The sequence below is a fragment of the Dendronephthya gigantea genome, unplaced genomic scaffold (genome assembly GCF_004324835.1).
Source record: "Dendronephthya gigantea isolate DGI-Jeju-01 unplaced genomic scaffold, DenGig_1.0 000320F, whole genome shotgun sequence".
Lineage (NCBI taxonomy): Eukaryota > Metazoa > Cnidaria > Anthozoa > Malacalcyonacea > Nephtheidae > Dendronephthya > Dendronephthya gigantea.
In genome coordinates, this window is record NW_021163330.1 from 97,990 (window position 1) to 120,351 (window position 22,362).

General features: G+C 36.5%; 2 protein-coding genes across 2 annotated transcripts; one reads left to right on the plus strand and one right to left on the minus strand.

The window, feature by feature from the left end:
- Positions 1–6,750: 6,750 nt before the first annotated feature.
- On the minus strand, positions 6,751–8,953 carry LOC114541905 (NADH dehydrogenase [ubiquinone] 1 alpha subcomplex assembly factor 4-like). The gene is made up of 4 exons (XM_028561700.1): positions 8,829–8,953; positions 8,154–8,303; positions 7,310–7,407; positions 6,751–7,228 (listed from the first exon to the last, which is right to left on the minus strand). The coding sequence occupies exons 2-4, from the start codon at positions 8,296–8,298 to the stop codon at positions 6,983–6,985; spliced, it is 489 nt and encodes a 162-aa protein (XP_028417501.1). The 5' UTR covers positions 8,299–8,303; positions 8,829–8,953; the 3' UTR covers positions 6,751–6,982.
- Positions 8,954–9,067: 114 nt separating this feature from the next.
- Positions 9,068–18,573, plus strand: LOC114541903 (protein pitchfork-like). Its single transcript, XM_028561699.1, has 10 exons — positions 9,068–9,184; positions 10,044–10,180; positions 11,210–11,308; positions 16,072–16,188; positions 16,666–16,688; positions 16,862–16,988; positions 17,030–17,033; positions 17,444–17,537; positions 17,661–17,736; positions 18,227–18,573. The coding sequence occupies exons 1-10, from the start codon at positions 9,166–9,168 to the stop codon at positions 18,290–18,292; spliced, it is 762 nt and encodes a 253-aa protein (XP_028417500.1). The 5' UTR covers positions 9,068–9,165; the 3' UTR covers positions 18,293–18,573.
- Positions 18,574–22,362: the final 3,789 nt, after the last annotated feature.

The window sequence follows — 22,362 nt, forward strand, 5'->3', positions numbered from 1 at the left end:
TTTCCCGCGAAAATGCTTTCGGAATGAAATCGTAAACGTGTTTGGTTTTGTAATTTTATTTGTCGGAAATAAATCATTTAAAAAGGGAAGAATTACCAAGGAATTCTAACCATACCATACTTCACACCACACCATACCACACCAAACCACACCAAACCACACCATACCATATCACACCACACTATACTATATCATACACCACACCACAGCATACCATACTACCCCACACCATACCATACCACACCGCACTATACTATACCATACACTACATACCATTTTATACCATACCATACCATTCTGAACGAAAGTTAACCTACCAATACATGAGAAAGGTCAAATTAACCCTTACAATGAGGACTGCGAGAAATATGGCGCGACTCGCGAGTAGCAAGGTTAGCCGCTTTACCCGCTTTTAAACACCAAGTGTATTTTGGAGATGTGCATGCAGTTAAACCTATACTTAGCCGCTTTCCTAAGAGTGAAAGCGCTTGAATAATATCAGAAGTATTTTGTTTTTTTAACACGCCTCATCGGAAACAATTCAGACGAAATGTTGGAAACTATATAGGCGCTCGTAATCTTTAACCACTCTTTAACTTCAACACTTTAACGCGTGTACGTTACGTATACATCAGTAGGCATAAATTGGGTTTCAAGAAATGTAGCTGCATACATGTAAATATTAATTTAATACAATCGATTAAGTCCATGAAGCGCAATATCTTGACCTTTTATGCTTTTTAAAGTATCCTTGAAACGATACATTCTACTTAACTACAATTGTCATACTTAAATCCATGTTTTAAAAATCAGAAATACAGGACTCTGATTGGCCAAATCTGCCCTTAACTATACTAACATATAACTAGCCTTTTATACAACTTGCCCCAGGAGGTGTTGGCCATTGGTCAAATCTGCCCTTAACTATAGTTAATATATAACTAGCTTTTTACACAACTTGCCCCCTTGCTTTGCCCGTTGTATTGTGATACGTTTAATACATTCTTTAATGAAGACATTCTTAGCGTTCCGAACATGAGAAATGTAATTTTGGAATTGGTGAAAATAACGATTATGGTCTATCGATCCTTCGCAAAAACACGCAGAAATTTTAACAAACCATAGGCAGCCCAAAACTTGTGTTAGTATCATGATCAGTATTGTTTGGTATTGTATTAAATTCCAATCGGTGTTTGTGTTAGACTCGCCCTATTCCTCTTAAACATGTCGCGCGCCATATTAAAATACATTACTTATTGATGTATTTTAATATGGCGCGCGACATGTTTAAGAGGAATAGGGCGAGTCTAACACAAACACCGATTTTTTAATACAATACCAAACAATACTGATCATGATACTAACACAAGTTTTGGGCTGCCTATGAACAAACCAGGCGATATATAAACTTGTGAAAGCGCCAACAATTTCTATTTCTTGGCCGGCTGAGATATAGCAACTTATCATCGAATTTTGTCAAACGTTTCCTGTCAAACCAGGTTAATGTATACGTAGTATCGAAATGTTCGTCAGAACGAAGCGATGATGCTTAATTCACGCGTACTCTTACGAAAAGCAAGGGCTAAATGAAATGACACGTTTCCTCTAGCCACGCAGCTATTTCGCGTCATGACACAATAAATTGTTACGTGGTAACATGGAGTAGTTGAATTACAAAGTTTCAAATCAATATTGCAAAACAATACCTCCTTCCATACTTATATTCATACAGATAATCAATAATATCTAAATCCAAAGCCGATAAGAAAATAGACAACACAATAGGTAAATTTTACTCCAAAGTGTTCATATAGATCAGCGAACAGATTACGCCATAAGTTAATAACAAAGCAAACAGTGGGGGGACGAGATTGGCAACACGAACACTGAGATCATGCTTTCAGGCAGCATTTCTGTCCATAGGTAACCTAGTTATAAATAATCCATGCATTCAATCAACAACCCTCCTCCCGTTTTTATTGGTCATGTGAGTGCGTGCTTGATGTTAATTAAAACAATCTCCGCGCGCACAACAGCTTCGCAGAGCAAACAAAGGCATGTTGTCTCTTATTTGAAAAAAAATTCAAATTTTCTGCTTATTTATTGCTAAGCTATGGTCTTTGAGCGGTAAAGCGCTTTTCCAAGAGCTTGCTTGAGGGTTATTTCTTTTGCTTGCGTAACAAAAACATCAGACCTCGAGAGGCAGAGATGCTAACCATACTAAAAAATCGTAGTTTATTTAAAAACGACAGCCTGCAGCGAAGCTTGGTTTTTCAATGTTGCAATCAATTATTAATTGAAACGCTTGCACAAAGTTTTGGAAACACAATTAGGACAGATCAATGTTCTCAAAAATAAACTGACAAGTGTGATCGATGAACTAAAAGGGAAAAAAGAGAAATGCACCTGTCTATTCAAGACTACATTCAATAAGCCCCATTCAAGAAAGCCCAAACAAAAACAGAATAGAAGGAAGGCAGCCAAGGCAAAAAAACAACGTTATGAAATGAACTGTAGGCAATTGATAAAAACAGTTGCACCAAACCACGAGTCTGGAGACGAGGAGCCAATCAGTCCTCTGACTTCCAGACAGAGAGAATCTGCAGCTTATCGGGAAGGCAGCTTCTATACATGAAGCATGCCTTTGAGAAAGGGATCTTAACCGTTGCACCAAAGGACCTGATAACTGAGTACCTGCCAGAACCTCTGCCTGCCAATGATATGATCATGAAGATGACAATGATTCTGAAAGTGATGATGAAGATGATGGTGGCAGTGGTAGTGATGGAGATAAAGATGAAGACAAAGCTCCTCGTCTAAATTTCCAATTTATAGTTTCTACCTTGTTTATATTTGTCTGATCGTGCTTCCTAGTTGCCATTGTAATATCAAAAGGCGATTTATATCAGAGAATTATATGGCCCATTTTTTTCTGACCCTCCCCTTTTTGATAGCTGAAAAATATATGACTTTCCCCGTGATTCCACCCCACTCCCCGCTGCTAATTTCCATAACTCGGTATAAGTCCATAACTCCATAATTCATAACTCGGAATTCAAGGGCATAAATCTATGCCGAAAAGTGGCGGGGGGACATCTCAGTTTGCATAGATTAGTTAATGCATATGATAATGGTTAGGATTTTTTTAATTAATATACCCTAGATAAGACGTTATGGTATAAAAAAGGGGGAGCGGACAATTACATATTCGTCCCCTTCTACGCCCTTGATTCAAATTGTAAATTAAAAGTGTTAGAGACTTTATGTTCTTGTTTTGTTTAAAAATAAACGCACTTGCCGACCATACAATGGACTCGAAATTTCAATATTGAAATTTCTCGTTCATGGTTAACAAAACATTCACGTAGGCTCAGTTTATATTAACAATACTAACCCGCTGTCGGTTTTTACAACTGGATGATTTCTCATCCTTTTTTTTTCTTTTATTTCAAACGTGAATGACTTGAGAAGAAAGGTTCGAGCTTAGTATATTGCTTTGCATACAGTATCATAGTGTTTGTGTTCGAGTTTGGCGGTTAAAACTTTGATTTTTTGTCTTTCTATAGTGTGTTTTAGCCAGTTTATTTAGCAAGTTCAGGTAACGAGACAAGATTTCGGATAAAAATTGCGGAATCTGACCGGACGCTGCGTCAACGTGCACGCTTTAGCGTCATAAAACCGTAGGGAAAGGAATAAAAAAATAAAATAAATAAATAAATCATGTAAATATTCTTATGTTGAGTACTACCTAATAGCCCATATAGAGAATATCAGGGTACTACCGTACCCACCTTTGAACTTTCTACCTTCCCTCGTATAGTTAATGAAAACATCTTGTTGAATGTATTTTTTAGTAAATAAACATTGGTTCTGGGTGATGGAGTGCTCCCAAAGGTCACCCTCTACCCCCATAGACTTGCATAAATCTATACATGCATTCTTGTCTATACCTAATGACCTTCATGGGGACCAATGACCCCTTTGGCCTTTTAGGATTCATTATCTATGCTATGACATCTTTTCGGTGATGTCCAATACTGGGGAGCAGCTGCTAAACCCCTGAGGACGTCCAACATGGGGATATACGACCCCTTAGGACATCAGAGTCTTTAAACAGGACTACATAATTAACTGGAATAAACTACATGCAAAAAGCCGTAACGAGTCTATAAGGGGTAACTTGGACCTTATTTGCAATATATTTAGAGCACTTGTATCTCACAACTTCTTATCCCAGAACTATTGCGTGTTTAGTGTCTCGGTTGGTCCTTTAATGATTTATAGCGCTAGCGTTGTGTCCATCTGAATTGAAGCCTTGACTAAATTTAAATTTTATGCATAGAAATTATTGATAAATTATGTTTAAATGGAGCAATTGCATTTTATTTCGGTTTAATCGTGAAAACGTACATTTCTATTTTTCACTTCCCCTTTGAATATTTCGCACGTAGCTACGTTTTCGTTTTGCATAAACAAAATACTTGTGATATTATTAAAAGCGGCTAAATATAAATGTAAATTATAGTGATGAGTCTTGCAGAAGAAAAGTGCATGAAGTGTAGCTAAATGTAAATGTAAATTAGTGAAGAGTCTTGCAGAAGAAAAGTGCATGAAGTGTAAGAAACACAAAAGTTTCGTTGTTCCCAAATATACATTTCTCAAAAGTAGAATTGCATTGCAAGTTGCAAGAAAATTTGCACCGTGTAAAAACAGGGCCTTAAGTATAGGCTTAATTTCAAATAACTCACGCACAACTCAGACGCCAGTGAGGTAGAGGAAATTGTGTTTCAGTTGAACTTGTTTGTAGCTAATATCCTATAAGGATACCTAGGATCTGTGAAACCCAATTAAACTCTGTCGTTTAAATGTCATTTAAATATCAGGCAAATTTTCTCATCATGAATATGTCCCCCTTGGTAAGAAAAAATTGCGCGGTTCAGGACATATATTTCGTAATGCACTATATTTTCAGATGAAGAATATTTCTATCGCCGATTCTCTGCATTTTGGATATTCAACAGCTCTTTTTCAACAGAATTTTTCTGATGAAGCGTTTTATAAAAACAGAATACTTGTGATATTATTCAAGCGCATTTATTCTCCTAGGACAGGGGCTAAGTATAGACTTAAAGACAAGTAACTTCTTTAACTCAGAATACACTTGGGGCCGGTTGTTCAAAGCTACACGGCCAAAAAATGATCAAGTTGTTGCATCAGGAGTGAACAATGTTCTGCTGCACCCCATAAATAGTATTGTTAACAATGTTGTTGAACCTTGTTGAATCATCAGTGTTGATGCAATGTTGTTGTAACAAGTTGCAACAGCATCGATATTTCAACAAGTTTCAACAACATTGTTAAAAATACTGTTTGCAGGTTGCAGCACAACATTGTTCACTCCTGTTTTTAACAACTTGCCTTCTGTTATTAGGATATTTTATTTCAAATTCTGTGTTAAAATAAGTTGTTATTATCCGACCAAATCCACCAGACAAAAAAATAATCAAAAAACTGTGTGTCCAATAACTTTTGAGCGCACCTGTACGTTAACATTTCCTTTGTTGTTGAATGAACCGAATGAAAGTTATACTTTTAACTTTCCTCGTAAAACTTCTGGAATATCACCGGCCAATACGACTCAAACACGTGCAAGATATATCACGGGGAATAAATTGTGCTCAACAAGTATGACTAAATGTATATGTTTATAATCAAGCAAACGAAGCCCCCGTATATTGATAATTTTATGATGTTTTCTAAAGTATTCTCAAAATAATATATTCAATATATCAAATATACATTTCTATTACTTCAAAACGCAATGAAATATCCATGATAAATAAAAATTTTATATATATATATATATATATATATATATATATATATATATATATATATATATATATATATAAATATATACCGGGTGTCCCAAAAAAAAGTACCTATTTTTAATTCAACATAACTTGTAAGCGAACTGAAGAATACCAAACAAATAATCCATATTAAGTGGAGTAATGTCTAACTTAAAGTTTGATATATTACATATGAAGTTTGGACGAATAGTGTCTGAGATATTCCCGCTTAAAGTCGCAGCAACGTTTTGAAACTTGTCAAAAATAAGGAAAAAATGGCCTATTAAACTTGTTTTAACAATACCAGTTCGTAACATGGTGTCTTGTAACTTATCTTTTAGTTGTTTTTTTTTTTTAAATTGTTTTTTACTTTTTCTTATTCATCTGCAAATTCATGTCCACCAGCAGCAACGCACTTTCTTCCCGTGTCAGCATGCCATAAAAAGACCTTTGAATCATGTGGGCGTCCAAATTGCGACATGACCTAACAATCGCCTCGCGAAGTTCTCCCAAGTTTTGAGTTTGTTGGTCATGAGGAACTTCCCAAATCTGCTGCTTTAAATAGCCCCAGAGGAAGAAATCACACACCGTCAGGTCAGAGGAGCGTGGAGGCCGTGGCCAATCGCCGCGTTTACTCATGAGTCGACCAGGAAATTGCCCCTGTAGATACCGGATTGTTGTGTTTAACAAGCCATTTTTTGCCGATTTTTGACACATTTCAAAACGTTACCGTGTCTTTAAACGCGGATATCTCGGAAACTACTCGCTCAAACTTCATATGCAATATATCAAACTTTAAGTTAGACATTACTCAACTACACATGGATTATTTGATTGTAATTCTTTTGTTCGTTTATAAGTTATGTTGAATTAAAAATAGGTACTTTTTTTTGGGACACCCGGTTTCCACCTGTAGTAACACTGGATCAATAAGAGATTATCCTTACTGGACCTCTAGGAAGAAAAGTTTAGAAATGTTTACTAAAGTTAATTCAGTTTAGGTTTCCACCTGTTGTAACACAGAATCAATAAGAGATTATCCTGACTCAACCTCTAGGAAGAACAGTTTACAACTGATAAAATATATACTACCTTACACTAGTATACAATAATTCTTACACAGCTAATATTTAATGTGTAATCTCTTCCAAAGGTTCAGCAATTTTTGGGGCAACATGAACATTAAAATCACTATAGTATTTCAACAAGTTTTCAACTGAATTTGTGGACAGTTTAAAATGTGATGCAATTTTCTCTGCTTTCCATTCATCAGGGGTTTTCACTCGCAGTTGAAACAACAATGTTAATTCATTAGTGCTAAGCCTTGTTCTAGCTGTCGCCAGAGACAAGGATTCCTCTTCAGGCTGAGGGTTGTTCTTCAAAAATTATGATGGGAAAAGTGAGTACATTTTTACACTCATAGCAAAAGCAGAAATAAACAAGTTAAACATGCTCACCTTTTCAGGAACGTCAACCGAGTCCACTCGGATTTCTTTCAAGAGCTGTAGATATTCTTCACTTCTCTTGCTATGTAAATCAAATTTGGCTTGGTTTTCTAAATTTTATACATGGATAGTTTTCACACATTAACTCAATTTAACTGACAGAGTGACAGTTGTCTTCTACTGATGAGTAAAATAATCTGGCATTAGACAGAGTAAAATACTAAGGTACGTCACATCTGTGTGTATAGAAAGCTAATAGGTTAACATATAAGAGACACTGACAGAAAGTTTTGTTAACTCATTAATTGACAATACTCTTCCACTGATGAGTAAAATCATCTGACATTAGACAGAGTAAAATGCTAAATTAGGTCACATTTGGGTGCACTGCAAGCTAATAAGTTAACAAGAGACACTGACAGATAGTTTTTTTTAACTCATTAACTGACAATACTCTTCCACTGATAAGTAAAATCATCTGGCATTAGACAGAATAAAAAACTAAAGTAGGTCACATCTGCATGAGTGCATTGCAAGCTAATGGGTTAATAAGAGACACTGACAGATAGTTTTGTTAACACATTAACTGGCAATACTCTTCCACTGATGAATAAAATCATTTGGCTTTAGACAAAATAAAAAACTAAAATAGGCCTCATCTGGGTGCATTGCAAGCTAATGGGTTAACAAGAGACACTGACAGATAGTTTTTTTACTCATTAACTGATAGTACCTACTCTTTCACTAACGCACATGTAAAATATCATTGAACATGATAAAAGGTTTAATCATTATACAATGACAAAATGGGGCATCAGGGCAAAATTAACTTTTAATAAAGTCAAACAATCCTTACCTTGTTTTGCATTATCAAGCAAGTATTTTGTAGTTTCATGTTTTGGTGCCAGTGAAGGTTGGCCATCCAAAACTTTATCAATCTGCCTTTGCGTCTGCACTGGGCCACGCAGACTTCGTCTCAGTGCTGACCTCGCTGAACCCATCTATACTGGATAGTGAAATAAAAAACAAATATTAATTAAAACTAAATAGATTAAATTCACATAGTCCACTGTCTTATTTATTCATAATAACATATTTTGTCAGGATAGCTGCTTCAGTTATACAATTGCTATCAATGCAGGTCCTGAAATCAATTCACTAAGGCAAAAGAGCTGAAATAAAATGTTAAACATGGCGACTTAGTACAGCAATAAGTATAAACAAAATATTCTCCAAACTTCATGTGTGTTATAAGACCAATATTTGAACAAAGTGAATAAAGATTTAGTCTCATTTAGACAAGCCATAAATTAGACCACCAGCTACTACAATTAAATCCTTACGCTTTGTTAAAATTCAAGGCGACCAGTCGAATATATCCTGGCAGCGTTTTAGCCTCGTGTAAGCCTTGCATTTAGGCATGGTTTAGCACGATTCATGCATCAGTCTTGCATTGTTTTATTCTCGATCACAAAGTCCGCTTAAAATGTGTATTTAGGATATATTCCAGGTAGTTGAGTGTAATATTTACCTTAATCTTTTTTAAGACATGATCTCTACTTGCAAACGTGGTATCTTCTATGTTTTAAAAGCGAAAAACTTCACCGACTTTGCTTTTAAATCTCTGGAAGATTCCCTCATATTGCTTACACGCGAAATCCACGAAACCCGCGGGAATATCTTCGGGCGTTCGGAAATCGGCTTCGTAACTCGCCGTTCCTTCGTTGTTATAGCAACAAAACGTCAACAAAAACAATCGTGGTTGTCACAATTTATACATAAAGAAGAAAATTATAATGTAAAATTATTAAAACTAAACTGTTGGTTTTTGCCGTGAAGTAAGATTTTGTCGGGAGTTCGTGTGAGCAATGACCCGTGCTGACGAAGGTAGGAACAATCTTTAATATAAAGTAATGCTATCGTTGAAGACAATAAATCGGTCTTGAACTACTAGGAAACCAGAATAGTTTACTGAGTTTAGAACTGAATCAACTGATAGAGCTATTTACTATATTAAATAAAGTTGGTTTAGCTTAGTTTTCCTTCTGTAGTAACACTGGATGTTCAATAAGAGATGTTCCTTACTGGACCTCTAGGAAGAACATTTCAGAACTGATAGAGCTATCCAGTATAAATAAAGTTAGTTTAGTTTAGGTTTCCACCTGTAGTAACTCTGGATCAATAAGAGCAGGGGCGTAGGAACCGAGGGGGCCAAGGGGGCCATAGCCCCCCAACTTTAAAAATCACAGAAAAAAGTGCCCTTTTTCTTTGTGGAAACGTCTATGCCAACGCAACAATATAATTCAACTTTAGGCTAAAATGAAAAATAGCGAACTTGTACAGTCGTACTTCCCGCACTGAATTTGCTACCGCGATTAACAATACGATGACTCAAGTGGATATAATCTCCCTACATGAAGTATTTCCTTCTTGTTATAAGTGCCCTAGACGTTAATGGCCCCCCCAACTTAAATATGCTTCCTACGCCCCTGAATAAGAGATGATCCTTACTGGAACTCTAGGAAGAACATTTTAGAACTGATAGAGCTATCCAGTATAAATAAAGTTAGTTTAGTTTAGGTTTCCTCCTGTAGTAACACTAGATGGATAAGAGAAGATCCTTACTGGACCTCTAGGAAGAACAGTTTAGAACTGATAGAGCTATCCAGTAGAATTAATCCTGACATTCTGAGATAGATGTTGTAAATAATGCTGACTTTGATCAATACTCTTAATTTCTTTAAAGGAAAATCATCTATAGCATTTGGCACGACGCTAGATCGTGAGCTTCTACCACTAAAAGTTCCACCAACAAGATTTGGTAATCAGCTGCAAATACCCAGAGCACCGAACCTCGGACCAGGTCGTTACAACAATGATGAGGTAATTAGTATTATAAATCAGACTTTGCATAAAGCTCTTAGGACTTGATTAACGAAACAGTTTGGTACCACCACAGATATCCCCAATTTCATATGTAGCCAAGTCTTGACAATTCACATATAACAAGACGCCTGTTCTGGCGTTAACTCCGGCGCACGTGCCATGCGTCTTCAATATAGAGCTTCTGAACATAAACAATACAGTTCATATTCGCATTTAGATGCCTTGCGAACCTAAATGTTCGATTGCGAAATTCAAAAGGACATTGTACTTTAAAAAGTATAGAAGTTCAATTGTTCAAAAATGTAAATAAACCACATGATATATTCGCTTTGTCTTACACTTTGCCTTTGGAATTCGCGCTTATATAGTTATATTAAATGTTCAATCCTGTGCAAACTACGACGTTCAACGCGCCCATACACGACCACATCATCTTGTTAAACGGCGAAATAGCAGCGATATTATTAAAATAGGACCAAAATCTACATGTATTAAATATATTCTTACCCCAATTCAATCTAAACTTAGTCGAAAAGCGTGAGAAGAACGGTTTATTTGTTGCTCTTGGAGGAATTGCCGTATCATGCGAGCGAAATCGAATCGCGCATCGGAAAATTAGCCAAAGCTGTGCACCACAACTCTTAGCAGATAAGACTGGGACGTAGATAAATACGGTTACATACACATTTTAAATACTACAATCTTTCGCGCCATTCAGACTTGCGACGACGAAAAATAAAAAAAAAAAAAAAACAACAACAAAACAAAACCAGGGCGAATTTTCAACTCCGTCGCTGACGCCGGAGTAATTATATGCTCATAAGAAACTAATGTCCACACATTTATGGATTTTGCAGAATATAATATATATCTTTGCAGGATTTAATTAATCCTGTACTCCAAGTTGTAATTGTGGGTGAGGCAATTATACCCCACACCCCATAGGTGTGACCATGAACTGATCATCAACTATACTTATAGTACATCTCACATATTACCATTTCTTTTTGCAATTTTGTTTCATAGGTTAGCACCTTAACATATGAATTAGAACACCGTCCGGGATGCAAGAAAGGCTATTCACTTGGTGCAAGGACAGCCGAAAGATTTCAGAAACCATTACATGTAAGTAAACAGATTTCATATGCTCCAAAACCAATATTTCAGCTACTGGTATTGATTGGAAGCAAATGCTTTTGAAATCTCGCCTGACAAAGGCCGATATTTCATCCATGATAATCGATAAATGCAAGCTTGTAAATAGAAGCAATTATGATTCCTTAAACATTTTTAAAACAGAATACAGGGCTCAAAATAACGGCCGGTCAACGGACAATGACCGGCCAGAAATACTTGCTGACCGGTCACTGTCTTACTATGCCGGTCATTTTGACCGGCCAAGTTTTCATGTCTTTCGGAAAATATTCAACATAATTCCTTTTAATTGCTTGAAGGAAATGTTAAGGAAATTTCACAATTTTTTAAAGGAATTTTCAGTGAAAATAAGGAGGAAAAAAGATTTTCTGATTTTCCAAAGTGGAAGCACTGTTTATAATTTAAAATACAACGCTGATGTTTAAAATAGATCTTCAAGCGTATACAAATACTTCGTTGCTAAAGTTTTTTTTTATGGAATTGGGGTGATTATGGAACAAAGCCAAAGAACGCTTTCAGAGTTTTTTGAAAAGACGCCCGTGTCAAAGAAATCGCAACTTATAAATAATGAAAATCCAGTTCCTTCCGCTGTGACTGTGTTGAGCCAGAAATTGTCTTCAGCACCATCGACGACGCCTCTCTCAAAACGACAAAAGTTATCTGTTTCTACTGCTGATCGTTGGAAGAGAACTAACCTAGCTAAACACATGGCGAGCGAGTGGCTGGTCATAAACGCTGACCAATCAGGTTATGTCACAAGTATGAACTGCAATGTCTGCAAACGTTATGCAGAGAAACTGAGAGGATATAAAAACTTTTCCACAGCTTGGGCATTCACCGGAACAGAAAATCTCAGGCTAAGTAATGTTGAAGACCATATCCACGGAGACCCACACAGAAAAGCGATAGACTTGTATTTAAAGAAGGAAAAAGCCCAAAGTCTAAGTGAGAGAGCAGAGTTTGTGAGAGCTGGAAAAGATGCGGGTCAGCAACGCGTATCAGATTGTCTCTCAAACATGGCAGCTTGCGATATTACTAAAACAAAGATCAAATTTGAAGTCGCATACTTTGTAGCCAAAGAGCAGTTGCCCTTGTCAAAATTTCCAAGACTTCTAAATCTTGAAGAAAAGCACGGAGTTGACGTTGGACGCTCTTATCGCAATGATATGAGTTGCAATGAATTTATAAAATACATTAGTGAGGATTTAGGAGATATTCTCAAAGAAAAACTAACAAAAGCCAATTTTTTTAGTGCGTTATCTGATGCGTCAGAGGATGCTTCTGTAATTGAGAAAGAAGCTGTTTTTGTCCAACATCTAGACAAGAATCCACCAGGAAGTGACAAAGTGAAAGTGGTTTCGTCGTTTTTAAATTTGGCTGACCTGAAGTCTGGTAAGGCTGAAGGAGTAGTTGAATCAATAAAGGAAAGTTTTCGGAATATTGCTATCACCAACGACATCTTTGAGAAAAAGTTAATTGGTTTTGCCGCTGATGGTGCTGCAGTAAACAGTGGCAAAAAAGAAGGAGTTATCAGTATTCTTAAAGATAGAATGCCATGGGTTATTTTTGTTTGGTGTGTTGCGCATCGCCTTGAGCTTGCTGTTAAGGATGCGTTAGCAGGAACTGTCTTTGACGACGTAGATGACGTGTTGCTTCGTCTATATTACCTATACGAGAATTCTCCCAAGAAACTCAGACAGTTACGAGAGCTTCACAAAATATATTCCGAGACATTCGAATTTGAAGAGGGTGGAGTGAGACCCAAAAGAGCATCCGGTTAGTCAAATTAATTTTACTTATTTTATTTTATTTTTGCTGTACATGTTTATTTTTGTTTTAAAAAAATTGACTCTATGAGTAAACCTTGGCAAAACTAAACCGCCTCGTAGCCAGTCACCCAGCCAGTATTTTATCATTATTTTTTTAGGTACTCGTTGGATATCCCACAAGGTCAACGCTCTTCAGGTCTTTCTTGACAAATATGGAGTATATGTACAGCATATCCAGAGTATGTGTGAAGACAAGGCCTTTAAAGCAGCAGATCGTCAGAAATTTAAAGGCTGGCTAAAGAAATGGCAGCAAGCAAGAATCCCACTCCTGTCAGCTCTATTAATCGAATTACTTGCTCCAGCGAAAATCTTGTCGCTTGCTTTCCAAGACGAAGAAATTGACATCGTCTCTTCCATAACTTGTATTGACAAGGGAAAAAAGCAACTGGAACGGCTCAAGAAAAGAAAATTCGAAGAACTTCCAACTGTAAAACGTCTGCTCGATAAAGTGGAATTTGCTGACGGACAATATACCTACCAGAATGTCCAATTACACTCCTTCGAGGCAGCGAAAGACTCGGCACAGACTACCAAAGATATTTTGTTGAGGCGAATGACAGTAGCTTTGGATAACAGAATGAAAGTTTCTGAAAACGAGCACGTGATTATGGCGGCTCAGATTCTTAACACAGAAGGCTGGGAAAGAAATACGGAGGACGGCGATGAAGACGAGTCATTCGCAGACGAGATTCTTGAAGATATTTCAAACCACTTCAGAGAACCGTTGTTAAAAGCTGGTATGAATTGTGGTTTATCTACTTTATTGGAGCAGTGGCATTCCCTCATAGATTACACAAAGCGTTACCTTAATCCCTCCGGTACGCACTATTTACGAGTGTGGCATCGCATCTTCAACTCCCCTCGCAGCGTTGATTGGAATATGGTCCTTCTCATTATAGAACTTCTTTTTTCTATTCCGATTTCAAACGCTAAAGTCGAGAGGCTTTTTTCTTTGATGAAACGTGTGAAGACGGATTCACGCGCATCCCTGAATGAAAACACGCTAACCAACCTCGTGCGAATCAATGTGGAAGGTCCAACTCTTGAGGAATATGATCCCTCAGCAGCGATGCAACTTTGGGCATCAGGCAGATCACGTCGACCACAGCAAACCAAAAGAAAAAAGTATAAGGCACGGAAATGTGTTAAGAAATCAAAAGTACTGGTCGACGAAGACACAAGTGAAGAAGAAGAAGAAACTGTTGAGCAAAATGATGACGAGGAAGCAATGGAGGAGGTTAATGACGTTGACATTACTGAGTGCAGTACCAGTTACTCCTTGATGAGAGAACTGTCTGATTTAGAATAAACAGAATAAACGTCATGAATAAGGTTTGTCATGACGTCATGAGTTATACGTTGGAAAGTTAATTCACAATAAACAAGAATAAGAATAGTTATATATATGTAAGATTACGGAGAACAAAGTGTCGTTTTATAGTTTTTTACTGATTACCATCTCTCTAAGAATCTGTATGACTGAAAACATTTTTTGTTCTTGTTTTTATTTTAAATTATTTGTATTAGTGACCGGTCAAAAACCGATTTTGACCGAGCTAAAATAAATGTGACCGGTCATTTTGACCGCTGATATTTCGACTGTTATTTTGAGCCCTGAGAATATGCAATTTCTGGAATACATTTGACTGCCCAGATTAAAATTTGTTCACTGAAAAGTCAAGTCAACCCCGATTATCTAATGCCTTCCCGCATCAGAACCATTAAATTAATTTTACACCAGAGTTCGTAGAAACTCTACCGGTAATATTCTTGTTTTTAAGGCCGTACACAAAGCGATTAACCACTGACCGATAACCATGCATGCTTTATGGGGGAGCAATAATCTCAAAAATCTTTATTAATACATGCTTGTTTGAACTACAAGAAATTCAATCAAACTGAACGAAACTTGTAGTTTTATATATAAATACATGCTTCGTGGTAATGAAAATTATAAATATATCCCTCGTGCTAAAAATTTCTCGTTTGCCCTAAAAAATAAGTTCTAAAACACCGAAAATACGCGCAAAAATTTGCCGGAACTTTGACCGGCAAAACTGAACAAAAATTAAGAAGATTTAACGGTAAAAAGCGAGCAAAACCAATCCTTATTTAAGGCAGCGATCAGCAATGGTTATTTTGAAGACTGTTTATATGACTATTGACTAGTATATTGTCGAATTCAATATTGTCAAATATAGATGCATTTATAGACATATCTTTACTTGAAATTACCTGTAATTGCATTCTACAGCCTCCTATAATATTCTTTTATAGTTTCATCAAAATTCTGTTCCGGTAGACTCGAATTTTAAGACAACTATTTCGACAATAAATTCTATTCCAAATTTCCAACCATCACTTCTTGTGATTCTCGAATTCGACTCGAGGCTCGATCACCTCATCAGCATAACCTCGGTCTCTGATTGGTTGCTTAGGGAACAAAATCCATCCTGATTGGCTCATATTTGTAGTCGATTTCCCGCAAAAGAAAGGTTCGTTGTTTTAATGTTTTTGACCAGCACGCGCAATGAATTAAAGCATTTCGCCCATTGATTGCTAAGCTTTGAAAGATTTTCAAAAAAAAGAGCAGTTCAGAAAGTATTGATTTAAATTGTAAACAAAATTATGGACACGAGTTTATACGAATTAGGAACCGTTTAAATATACAAACGCTGCCATTTCACATTTATATTCATTAAAATAATACACAATTAGGGCAAAATCTCTGCAGGATCTTGCATGATTTTGATAAGAACTTGACAGATCTTATGAGTTATGATAAGATCTTGACAAGATCTTGCAGGGATCTTGCGACAAATCATGCTATTATCAAAGCCGTAGATAAAAGCTTTGTTGCGTCTTGCATATATTTCAATTGTCGTATGCAAATTTTATTTGTAGCTTGACACACCAGGGCCTCAAACCCATCAAGAAATCAACGGCAAACCACGAGAATTTAAACCCGCTTTTCGGCCATTCCAAACAGGCGCTTCACGGCTTCCACCAGTTAGCGCAAATGTAAGTATGAAAAGGCTACTATACGAGAAGAACAAAAATGATACGTTCGATTAAATACTGCGGGAAGTATTTTGATAATTATGACTTCTAAGCGCTGATTGGCTAATGTATGAAACCACGAGATCACGTGGTATATTCAACAGGGAAACGTCTTTACTATACTGGAGCCGGTTGTTCAAAAGGCGTTTAGCTGAAAAGGTGCATAGGTTCAAAATCGGAAACAAATTCAATTCAATTCATCTATTTATTGAACAAATACATATTTAATGCATAATAAATTATGTGGGTCCAGTCATTTAAAAGATCTACGAGAGTATTTTTAAACGTCGGCTTATCCACCGTTTATAAGCTAAACGCCTTTCGAACAAACTACATACAGGACTTTTCTACATTCCCCAAAGGCCAAAAACAAGGCCTTGAGGCATTGTAATTTTTTTCATTTATTGAGTTATACTTTTTCTTTTTTTTTCAATTTAGTCACGGGAACATGTTTTGCCAGGGTAAGTTTTTTGGTTGAAAAATGTCTCAGTGACAAACCGAATTAAACTGTTAATTGATGGTTGGTTAAATATATATTTAATTAATTAATAAATGACCTATATAGTATGTCGATATAACAAGGAAATTTAATTAAGGTTCTTTAAAAGGTAAAAACTTTGTAAATTCCATTCAGACCTGGCACATACGAACACAAAGTGTCTCGAAACAGAAAAGTGAAATATCTTGGGTCGTTCGGAGGACCCCAGACCTTGGTGACGTCAATACGAATGAAATGTACTGGAAATGGGGAGAAAGATAAGGTAGAGGCATAGGAAAGATAGCTTTTTAATTGTATATCCAGTTTAGTATTAGGTTTTCTCCTGTAGTAACACTTGATTAATAAGCGATGATCCTTACTGGACCTCTAGGAACAACAGTTTAGAACTGATAGAAATATCCGGTATAAATAAGGTTAGTTTAGTTTAGGTTTCCTCCTGTAGTAACACTGTGTGAATAGGAGATGATCCTTACTGGTCCTCTAGGAAGAAGTTTAGAACTGATAGAGCTATCCAGTATAAATAAAGTTAGTTTAGTTTAGGTTTCCTCCTGTAGTAACACTAGATCAATAAGAGATGATCCTTACTCGACCTGGAAGAACAGTTTAGAACTGAAAGATAGTTATAGAATAAACAGAGGAATATAGTTGATAATTAAAGATCAAACCCAAAAATTACAGAATCATATTTTTCTATCTAGTGTTGTTCTTGACACGAAGAACCGAAAGGCGATTACTACGAATACAAAAATAAAGCTTTATGTCGACCTTGCTACGATAAAAACGCGATCGCAGAATCTAAATTTAGCAAAAGGTATTGCCTAAGATACATTGTGGACGAGTCCTATACTGAGTAATGAGATTTATCATTTGCCCGATTATAATAGCTTTATCGTATAGAAATTGATTATATTCCAACTTTATTTATGATTTTCAGTGTTTTAAGTAATTTCACCAAAGTTCGCGATTGCAGTAGTATTCATAACCACGAAGGAACAAATGCAAAACTTCGAGTAAGTCTATCTTAACGTAAGTCACAATTGGGTGCATTGCAAGTTAATGGATTAACAAGAGACACTGACAGATAGTTTTGTTAACTTATTAACTGACAGTACTCTTCCACTGATGAGTAAAATCATCTGGCATTAGACAGAGTAAAATACTAAAGTAGGTCACATTTGGGTGCATTGCAAGCTAATAGGTTAATAAGAGACACTGACAGATAGTTTTGTTAACTTATTAACTGACAGTACTCTTCCACTGATGATTAAAATGATTTGACATTAGACAGAGTAAAATAATAAAGTAGGTCACATCTGGGTGCATTGCAAGCTAATTGGTTAAGAAGAGACACTGACAGATAGCTTTGTTAACTCATTAACTGACAGTACTCTTCCACTGATGAGTAAAATCATTTGACATTAGACAGAGTAAAACGTTAAAGATTGTTTGCGCATATCAGCACAAATTCACATCTAAAGTCTCAATTCTTCTATTTTCTAGTTAATGACGGAAAAAGACCTCAAAAAACTTCGCAATAAAGAAGCATATTTCAGCTTGTATTTTTGAGATAATATTCTAATATTATCAATAACCATGTGTACAATACACGATGATATTTATGACAACATGAAGTTTATCCTAATGATCTATATCAATAGACAATGACAATAGCATGGAATAGTAATACTGCCATTTTGTATACAATTATTAGCGATACATTCGCAATGAATAAGGAAACGACGATTAATTTCAGATGGTAGACGGTTTTCTAGTTGCAAAAAGTATGCATTTCTACATTGCCATTGGGATGAAGCAATGGACAAATTTGATACGACTTAAGACCTACCTACGTGACATTAAATTAACAATAATCCACCTTCTCCAAGCTCTTACCGTACTCTGTGTGTGATTCCATTTAAACCCAACATTTTGTTGAATTGTTGTCAACAGCTTCGGCCCATGCTGGAAACTCTGAGAGGTCAAACCAAGCAGCTCCAACGCTGTGTGTCCAAGCCAGCATTACTGTTATGGCAATGATATTCATTGCAAGACCAGCTTTGGCCTTTGGGAAACACAAAATATTATTGTAAACTGGTGTTGTGTGCTATCATGCAATCTTATGGCAAACTAATCGCCATATTTGTTTACATTTCTTAGGCCAAGCCAATCAGGATGCTTACATTTTTAATACTTCATGTAAAATGGTAAATAATATACCTTTTTACCGGAAGTAGTGTAATTTATGCATTCTGATTGGGTTACTGAAAATTTAAACAGACTTGCTGGTTGGTCTAAAACGAAATTACCCTCTTCTACCTTAAAAAATATCAAAACGCGTAGTAGCCAATAATCTACCGCGGTTTGTGTTTGAACTACCTGAAAAAGATACCTCAAACGTGGTGGTCCAGTGTGAGTAGTATTCTACAATAAGCTGTCGTGGTTTGTGTCTTAAAGTGCCCATGTCATAAAATTGGAATTTATCTCATTAGAATCGCCGTGAAACGTAGATTACGAAAATAGTAATCACATTTGAAATTGAGTTTGTTTTCGCGGAGAAATAAAGCGATAAAGTTTGAAAATTTCAAATTTTAACGGCAAAAGTTTTTGAAATCCGCGACAGTCGGAAACTGGTAACTAATACGTCACAATAGGAACTCGCATATTGCGCCTTTAGATAAATAATAGTATGTAGTACAAGAGAAGCGACTTTATGCCAGCTAAATTCGGTTATTAAACATGGCAGAAATATGTCTTCATCAAGTTTAGCTATTGAGAAGTTACCAAAGAAATAACACCGATTAAAATGTTTTCCTGCCAATGCAATACTAAGAAAGAACAAAAGTTAAGACCATGAACGCGGGTCAATATCAGCCTTGTCAGGAGGTAAGAACACTTCGGACCATACATTAAGGGTCCATTAACAAACCAGATGCCGATGATAAGCTGAAAAGGTATCGCGAAATGGAGCAATCGTGCAACGATCATGGCATCGAAGCTACAACGAAGACTTGATCGTAGGCGTCAGTAAATAGCAAATGTTTTCTTATGATCTTGATTGCGCGACTTGCTTTCCGTGACCCCAGAACATAATTATAATATCATTACGCTAGATATACAGTATTCAAATTACAAACAGATTCTATGGAAGTAATCTGGCAATTGTACTTAACTTAATTCTAAAGTTTCGTCTTAGTTGATCGTCATTCGTAATCGCGCACATACATACAGTTCACCCGGGTGTAGATATAAGGCGGACGCGGAACCCTAATACATTTTACTGCCCTATATAAATATCATATTAATAGCATTACGATTGAGGTTTTCCTGTGGCTCATGAGTGCCGGTATTTCTACAATGTGTTTATGTGTATGTAAGTCACGCATGATTATCTGGTTTATCTTCATTACAAATCAACTGAGCTAGAGTATGAGTGGAGTTCCCATGTGCTTTCAAAAAAAATAGTTCAAAGAGAGACTTAGAGTTATCAATATTAACTGAGAAATCTAACACGTCTCGCGCAAAAAAAACATCAAATCATGTGTATATAAATATAACCCAGTACATTTCGCTTTTATTATGGCATCTTTTTTACCAACATTCTTTAGCTGTCTTTACTAAAATGTGCGCACTCGCATCTTTTGAGACGTTATTTACCGAACCTTTATCTGTTAACTGAAACACTGCCTAACGTGTTTACAACACAGTGACTCAATTGGTCAGACTCATGGCGTATTTGCAATTATTGCACGACTGTTGCCAGGAATGTACAATTATTAAAGCCATTTCACAACAGATTTTGATAATATATGAGTCACTTTATACAGAATTGTCTGTTAAGTAAGAACAACCACTTTTTTGCGCGGTTAGCTTCTACTTATTACTCCATGCAATAGAGTTACTAAATTGTCGCGTCGAACGAGTTCCTATTGTGACGTCAAACACCTTGTTTCGCACCAGTCTCATTTGCGCGGTTTTCAGAGTTTTCATTCCACTAAAATCAATGTTTAGATGGCAATAACTCGAAAAATAAAAATCCAATTTCAGTTTTGATTTAGAACTTACTAACTCATTTCAAACAAAGATTCTAAAAATCTAAATTCCAATTTTATGACATGGGCACTTTAACTACCTAAGAAATATGTCTGAAACGTGGTGGTTCAGTGTAGGTAGTATTCTACAATAAGCTGTCGTGGTTTGTGTCTGAACTACATGGAAAAGATATCTCAAACGTGGCGGTCCAATGTAGGTAGTATTCTACAATAACCTGTTGTAATTTGTGCCTGAACTACCTGAAAAAGATATCTCAAACGTGGTTTCCCAGTAAAGTACCATAAGCTGTCGTGGTTTGTGTTTGAACTACCTGAGAAATATATCTCAAGCGTGGTTGTTCAGTGAACAATAGTTAACGGCTCTTACCATGTCAAAAACTTTAAGATAGCCAGACGAAAATATGATTGCGTTGGGTGGTGTTGCCACTGGCAACATGTAAGCGAAGGAACACGAGAGGGTAGCAGGGACCATCAGGTACCAAGGGTGGATCTTGATATTCACTGCCTGATAAAGATAACAAGAACAGACTTTGAAAAAAGGTCGAAGTTACAGCACGAGTTAAGGTCTGTTAACACGATCCAATTTTGTTGGATCCAATTCACTTCTGACCTATGGAGTGGCAAGTGCCCCCCCCCTCCCTGCCCCTGTCCCATGTCCAGTACGCCAATATGGTTAACCAGCGTCGTTATCCATATCAAAGTGTTTGACATCATAACCAAAGCATGGTTATATTGTTTTTTGTTTGTATATCAGCAACAAACATGCTTGCAAAATGACATAGGACCGGAATTAGACCATTTAGTCAACGTGGTTGTCCATGTCAAAATATTTGACATCATGACCAAAGCATAGTTATATTTTTTAACGTTTGTATATGAGCACCAAACATGCTTGCAACTATACATAGCACCAGAATTAGACCATTGAACTTATAAAACGAGACAACAGACTATAAAACATCCATCAGAAGTCAATTGTATCCAACAAAATTGGATCATGTGAACAGACTTTAGACAGGAAACGTACCACAGAGCCGACAATAGGAAGAAAGATCGAAGCAGTGGCAACGTTAGAGGTGACTTCAGTAAATGCACACAGCACTAGCGACATGATCAAGACGATGTAGAATTGTGGGATTGATTCCAATGACACCATCTGTTCACCAAGCCACTCCGATAGACAAGATACCTTAGATTAAGTAAAGTGTTAGTGCAGGAGGGAGGAAACGTATTGCTCTTTCAGAAATCGTCTCTTATTGATACCACAGGCGGAGGTGTAAACTAAACCGACCTTATTGATACTGCAATCGTCCACAAAATATATTGAGACTTTTCAAATTATGCCCCCCTTCCCCCTATTTCAATGTTGTGGGACATGTACTAACGCTAACGAAGTGTGAATTTGCCCTAAAATGACGCGGGCATGTGTAGCCATTGATTCCCAATACGTTACTTTAAGGTTGAACAGGTTATATTAGAAACAACATTGAAATAGGGGGAGGGGTTGTTTTTGTCTCAGATATTATGTGGACGATTGTCTGAATTTGGATGATATTTGAGCAGAGGTTTTTTATGATTAAAGACGAA